Source organism: Cannabis sativa, chromosome 4 (genome assembly GCF_029168945.1).
Source record: "Cannabis sativa cultivar Pink pepper isolate KNU-18-1 chromosome 4, ASM2916894v1, whole genome shotgun sequence".
NCBI lineage: Eukaryota > Viridiplantae > Streptophyta > Magnoliopsida > Rosales > Cannabaceae > Cannabis > Cannabis sativa.
The window spans coordinates 18,926,171-18,934,125 of NC_083604.1; the positions used below are offsets into that span (position 1 = coordinate 18,926,171).

Sequence of the window (7,955 nt, forward strand, 5' to 3'; positions counted from 1 at the left end):
AGAAGCGAACTTGTATCACACTGTTCTTGTTTGAACATAACTCATAAAAGTAAGATGTATGATTAACTTATAGGTGTTGTTCGGGATTACGTGCATTTGGCACGTCTCCAGAGAGAGAGAGAGAGAGAGAGAGAGAGAGAGAGAGAGAGAGAGAGAGAGAGAGAGAGAGAGAGAGAGAGAGAGAGAGAGAGAGAGAGAGAGAGAGAGAGAGAGAGAGAGAGAGAGAGAGAGAGAGAGAGAGAGAGAGAGAGAGAGAGAGAGAGAGAGAGAGAGAGAGAAGGTCAAATAAAAATAGTACTATTTTAATAAGACATATGTTTAAATCTTTAATAAATAATATACAGGTATAAACATGTTTTTCTATCCAATTAAAAATAACCTTCTATCATTAATCTATTTAAATTATTAAATTAATTAATGAAATAAAATAAAAGATAAATGAGCTATTTTCATAGCCTAATCTATGGCCGAAATTCATAGTTTGTTTGGATTTTATGCCCTAAATAAAACTCATTTTAATATAATCTTCTTTACTAATTAATAAAAGATCGAAAGTTATTTTATGTTGCTTGTTTCACATGTTACTTTCATAATTATATCTTTAATGTATAAATTCTATCAAATCCTGAACATATAGTTATTCATGATTATAGTATTCTTAACACAGTGGAAAATAATTATGATTATATACTTCAAACTATTTAGTCCTATGATTTATCAGGTTACTAAATTTATACTAACGTGATAATTAGCGGTGTAGTTTATTTATACTTGGATAAGTGGAATGTCCTTTCCAGGGTATTGGCAATGTAAACTTGTATCGGATGTGTCCACTATACGTCAGACTGGATCGATATTGATAGTGAAAAATATATTATAAACTTACCGTTATATTTTTTCTAATTCAATGTCACTTAGTTGATATTAGGTTAATTGATCTCAATCTTCAGATGGTTAAGTTCTAGGTTAATTGTACTATACAAGTTCTTTGACTTATTCGTTACACGCTTACCCGTAAGATTAGCCAATACTTACTAGGGGTGTACATAAGTCGGTTTGGTCGGGTTATAGTATATTTTTACCAACCCAATATAATTGTCAGGTTGTAAATATCTAATTGTAACTCGTCCAAAAAAAAAAGATACAATTCGTCTAATGATTTTCGTCAGTTTGGTCGGGTTAACCCGTTTAAATCAATCTTTATTTTTATTTTTATTTATTATTGTTAGTTTTTGGTGTTCAAATAATTGATTTTAAAAAATAAATGTATAGTATATGCCTTTCAAGATTAAAATGGTTATAGTTTAAATTAATGTTAAAAAATAAATATAAATTGAATAAACATTAAAGTATTAAACAATATTTTTTAAAAATAGAATAAAAAACATATACTCATATGTAAATTCTAAGTTTCAACTTTAATATTCAAATACCGTCAAAATTATTAGCTATAAATTCTAAATTTCAAATTAAACTCTATAAAATATAAACTTTAAATGTAAAATAGTTTAACTATTAAACGCAATTTATATATTATATTATATATAATTTTAGTAAAAAATATGTAAATTAGTTTTTTCGGTTTATTCAGGTTATTTGGGTAGGTTAGAATAATATATAACCTGTCCAATATATTCATTGTGCGGTTGGAATTTTTCGTAAAGTTATTCGAGTTGTGTTTTTTGTCGGTTTATTCGGGTTGGACAATTTGTAAAATTTTTTGAACAACACTAATACTTACATCTTATAAATTTAGTAGTGCAATTGAGTGGGAGCGTTAATAATATAAATAGAATCTATAGCTTCTATAACTATTTAGAAGTGAAACGTTAGTTTTCTTAGAGCTTCGTTAAATGACATAAATGGAAGAGCTCGTATTTCGATAATTATATTATTTTATCGAAATATCATTTATTAGTAGCCAAGTATTTTAAGGATAAAATATATTGAAAGGTAATAAGGTAATTTTATCTCTACTTGATGTAAACTGTCTATAGAAGATGAATGACTGTTTAGATTGAAATAATAGATAATTTATAGTATATCTATATTTGGTATATAGAGCGCTCTATGTAATTATGAGTGCAATTTTAAATCTATAGCGGAGTCAGGAGGAATTAATAAGCTAGAAAGTTTACTTAGAAAATTTTAAATCTACTTAATGGGAGCTTGGTTACATAAGCTTATAATCTCCACATTGTTTGGGATAATATCATCTTATAGATTCAATTAATTAATTTAATAAATCAATTAGAATTCGAAAGTAGACTATGTCTTATTTGAGAATTTTTACTAATTTGGGCGATTTTGAGAAGAGAAATAAGGGGTTTATTTGTTAATTAAGACACTTTATAAGTCTAATTAATAGATATATTTAAATTATATTTTATTTGATGATTATATAATTAATTATAATTATTAAATTAAAATTAGTATTTAAATAATTAGATGTGATAAGAGGTAAAAATTAGAAAAGACACATTATTTCACTAAGTTGAAATAAAGTGAGAAAAATCTAACTCTATGGCCCATTAGTGGTTTTCGGTCATAGCTTAGATTTTGGCCCAATTGTCTTTTGATTTTAAGCCCATCTCATCTAACCTAACCTCAGTGTGAAGACTATAAATAGAAAGAGAGGAGAGCTTTGTCAATCTAATGATTTCAACCCTAGAAAAACCTCTCTGTTTCTTCTTTCTCTCTATTTTCAATATTACTAGCTGTTATACCCGAAATTCGGCTGGAGGACACGTGTCAAGATAAAGGGAATATGAATCGGTGCAATATCTTTTTATGGAATAACTCATTAATTACGTAAGTATCAGAGTATATTTGTAACCCGCCGACTGTAAGGTCTTAGGCGAGGAATCAATGTACAAATTGGCACTTAGTGTATTAGCAAAAAACCATATGTCGCTAAAGGTGAATAGCGAGGCATCGGAGAAAAGTGACACATACCTTAGCTTGCAATAAGAAAACTAAGTGTAAAAGTCTTATCGGCTCGAAGAACAAGTATGTGAGATGACCATCTCGCTATGAGAAGACTTCCTGTAGCTTCATCTAACTAACAGGCGCGAGGCTCATAACCCTGGCAAGTCAGAAGATTTTTTTATACCTGCGATCGACGTAAGATATACATTATTGACCTTGGAAAGAAGAATGGTCCCAGCTCGCTATTGGGATCATTATAATCAAGTTTCTGTCGAGATATCTCCAGATTCAGTTTTTAAAGACGTGTTTAATACATGATATTCTTGACCCAGTAAAAGCAGAAAAATTACAGCTATACGATTTTCAAAATCATACACCGCATTTACATTTCGTGATATGTAATCAGATCCTACGATTTTAGGGATAATGGCTGTAAACATATTCTGGTCAACTTTGTAATTAACTGCCACTATGCAATTATAAATAGTGGCAAACAATATCAAAAAAGAAACGAAAAGCTCTTATGAAAGAGGCTCTGAAAAAATACTCAGAAATCTGAATAAGATTGACTCGTAGACTATGCAGAATTTTAACTACAAAACCACGTAAAAAAAAACCCTGTGTTCATATATTATTTTTCTATAGCTTTTATTTTTTCTGTGTTGAATTATCATCGTGAGGCTCAAATTTGGTTAACGAAAATCTGCATTAACAGTTTGGTGCTTTCATTGAGAGCCTCTGTGAAAAAGCTCAGAAAAAACCCTTCCTTCTTTTAAAGAAAAACCTTTTCCTTCATGGCTGAAAATCCAGAGAATATCAACACACCACATGAGGAAACTAACCATCGTTCTTGAAAAGAGCCCATGGGCTCCAGGAGGGCTCAACCTGAGGGTGGCCCCAGTGCTCAGACAACACGTCCCCGGAGAACTCAACCCGACGTTGGTCCTAGTACGCGGACAACCCGCTCGAGGAGAACTCAGCGTGGGAATGGTCAGAATCTCGGGACGAAGGATGAAGAGCTCAACCGTGGAGGTGCCCAATCTATGGGAGAAAGAACTTATGAAACGGAAAGCTGCCGCCTGAGACGCCGTCTGGAAGAAGCCCAACGTCAAAATGCTGAGTTAGAATGTGAGGCAGCTTCGGCCAGGGCGACGCAGGGGACGAACGCTCAAAATCAACTTGAACCTGGAGTGAGAAGACCACAAGGCAGACCTCGTGGCTCACGAACCAAGAGACAGGAAAAGGCCCGAGAAGAACAACCCGAGGAAAATGAGACACCCCCTGAGAATCAGGATGAACAGCCAGAAAGGAGACAACTAGAAACTGATGAACAAGAAATCCCTGATGAAAATGAGGAGGATCTTGGAACTCAACTAAGAGAATAGAGATCACCTGCTAGGAATCACCAACGTTCTTCCAAAACCCATAGAGTGAGGACTCGTACGTACCTTGATAGGGGAAATACGACAAACTGCTCTCGGGAGGAAAGAACAGAGCGTGAAGAAGGAAGTGTGACTTCGAGACGATCCAGAACCCATAGCCAATCAACTCGAAGAGGAGAAAACTCAACGAGCTAATGATCGGGAAAGTATGGGAACAAGTAAATACGCGAGCCACTTTAAGAAAAAGTTTATGAGTAGGACGCACTCTATGAGTAAGACGAGATCTACCAGCAATTACTCCCAACCGAATTTGCGAGAGCACTTGAATTGGAAGAAACCTGACCTTCGCCAATAGCTTGGTCCAAAGCAAGAGGATCCAATCCAATTGCGGATAAACGAGCTGGAGGACAAGTTTAGGAGATATCAAGTGGGGGAATTAGGGAAATCATCTGGATACGACTCTGACGAGGAGCTTGAGCCGTATCACCCAGATATTATGAATACCCCTTTTCCTTCGGGATTCAAAAACCTACATGTCTCGTCCTACGACGGAACCACAGATTCGGTCTCGCATTTGAATAACTTTAACACGATAATGCGAGCGAGTAACGTGACGAACAATTTACGCTGTATTTTGTTCCCCACCTCGCTTGTTGGAGCAGCGAGTAGCTAGTTTAACAAGTTTACTCGTCATTCAATAATTTCCTGAGAGTAGCTGTCTAGGGATTTCAAGAAGCAATTTCAAGCTGCTAGGGATAGGCGACCCGAAGCAGCCTTGCTAACCAATATAAAGCAACAACCATTGCATCATTCTGAAATTATATTACCATAGAAGGATTTAGGCAACGACTAGTAACTAATCATCAATATGGGACTCGAATTTCTGGGGAGGTAAGTTTGGATATAATTCAAAATCAAATTAATGATCTTTGAACTGCATATCTACTAACTTTTTCTCCACCCCTATCAGTTCGCAAGATCTTTAACCACTTACCTTCACCATTGCTAGAAATTCATGAAACATTTCAAATTTCTTTTGCATAAGGTAAAATCTAGAGTGATCGTTTTAAGAATACAACGAAAAACTCATATCCACCCCTGAATGTACATCCATCTGCGAATGAGATGAAATTTCTTTCAGTGGATATAGGCATATTAACTCTTTGGAGAGAATGATCTTGTCAAAATCACTATGAACAAGATACAAATGCCATAGATTTATAAAATATGTGGTTGAATCTTTTGATGGCTTAAATTTAGTTACATCAAAGAGTTCTTAGAATAGTGCAAGTGGATTCTGGTCACAGAATACTAAACTCATACAGTTTAAATCCATTGAAAGAAAATGGTTATTAAACACTTGTGAAAGTGTAACTGTATAATTAGTAATTCTTTCTTGGACCACCACTACTAATCTAACTCTATGATTTGCCTATACAAGTAGGAGATTTCTAAGATTGAGGATTTATATCATTTTGGGATAGAATTCCGGGAATATAATCATATGCGTCATCTAATTTCTTAAGAGAAAATAAGACTTTATATGATTTATAGACCATTTATCCAATGATATGTCATTAAGCTAATTCGAAATGAATAAGCTAAGAGGAATTAGAATAATTTCGTTTTAAATAAGAATCCAACAATGCTCCGATTAGCGAGAGTCAAAGTAATCTTATTTATACAATCTTCTTGTTTCATATTGTAAAATACTAGTCTAAGGTGTCATCAATTGATGAACCGCTAGATGTTGCATATATAATATTTATCTTTCGAGATCTAACATTATTATGTTAGTCTAATGGTAAAAATCCATTAGGGATTTATCTCATTAGAAAAACAAACCAAGTTAGACCAACAATGAAGATTCGAAATTAAACTACAATTTAATAACAGAAAATAACATGGTTCAATACAAATTCATACACAATTCAGAAATTATGAAGCATATAGCAAGTAGGAATGACAAGTGAAAATACTAAAACATACAATCCTAAATAATTTCCAACGTTTTCAACAAACTGATATCAGTGTCCCGTTTAGGCGAGAGTCAAAGCTACCATTCATTGAATAGAGTTGTCAGCTCATCTAAAATGATCAACATTCTAGCAACCTTTTATTCGATCAAGATTGGAATCCGCGTTGTCCCGTTTAGGCGAGAGTCAAGGCTATTCTATCTTATGAGCTTCCACCATTGTTTCATATTCTTGCAAGTCTTATATAGTCGCCACCATTAGGATGGTCATAAACTATATAAAAAACTTACAAGATTACTTATCTTTCGAGATTAAACGGTGCTAACTTGCTAATGAACGTTCCTCCATTAGGGAGGATTACTCACTAAAACAATAGCTATGTAAAACCAACAATGGAGATCGAATATCCTTATAATAAAGCTCATTATTTAATGAAGGGTTGTATTTTCTTCTAATATTTATTTTAATCAATTTATTTTAAATATATATTTATTTAATTAAAATTTTCAATTTAGAATGAAAAATTCTAAATATAAATTTTAATGTAATATTTATAAATTATACTTAGATGGATATGAAAATAACGTGAATTATTTCCATCTTAGTAATAATTTCCATAAATATTTAGAAAATTATTCAATTTGAGTTGTTTCAAAATTAATTTAAATTAACTTACAACTCAAATTTAATTTTCTATAAATATATATTCCATTTCAAAAAAGAAGTGTATAAGAATACTACTTTCGAAAATGCTTTAAAATAAAATAAAATAAATCCTGGAAAATTACTCTAATTTTATGTTGGCCCAAAATTAATAAAAATTAATTTTCAAGAAAAAATATAATTTTCCTATTTAATTAAATATCTAAGAAAAATTTCAAATATTTAAGTATCATGATTAAAAAAAATCAACTTAAATATTAATTTTCTATTTAATTAAATATCACTAGAAAAATACTTCAAGCAAAACAGATAATATCTATCTAGACTTTCATAGACTAATTAATTCAATTTCTAATTATAATATATTTTAGTTCAGTTATTTTAATTAATCATTAAATGAAAAAATCATTGATTTAAGCTGGTCCAAAATAAATAATTTTCAACTTTAATCTATTTTTCAAATAAAATTCGAAATTTCTGCATCAAAGTGATGCAATTTCGAAATTTCGGGAAATGATTAATAAAATAAAATAAAATATATTTTGAAAATTATTCAGCTTTAAGTTATTCTGAATAAAAAATCCAAACTTAAGATAATTTTCAACTTTAATTAAATAACATGAAAATAACAATATTTAAGTATCATGATTAAAATCAACTTAGATATTGAAATTTCAATTTAATTAAATGTATTAAATTCAAGAAATAAATAATTAAGTATAGAGGAAACTTAATTATTGATTCTAGTTTAATACTAGGAAAATATTCTAAACTTAGATTGTACCAAAATTAATTATGAGACAATTAATTTCACAATCAATGATATTTTCTTATTTAATATTAGAAATAATAACTAGTACTAGAAATAACTATCTAGAATATATCATTGACTAAGTATTTTTCTAAAATTAACTTTTAAATATTACATGAAAAATAAATTTCATATATTTTAAAAGTTAATTATGTTGCTAATTCAATTTTAATTAAGTTAGACTAATATAATTAA

The 7,955-nt window shown here is 31.0% G+C and overlaps 1 protein-coding gene across 1 annotated transcript; it reads left to right on the forward strand.

The window, feature by feature from the left end:
• The first annotated feature begins 3,791 nt into the window (after positions 1-3,791).
• LOC133036844 (actin cytoskeleton-regulatory complex protein pan1-like) lies at positions 3,792-4,313 on the forward strand. Its single transcript, XM_061113605.1, has one exon. The coding sequence runs from the start codon at positions 3,792-3,794 to the stop codon at positions 4,311-4,313; it is 522 nt and encodes a 173-aa protein (XP_060969588.1).
• The last annotated feature ends 3,642 nt before the right edge of the window (positions 4,314-7,955 follow it).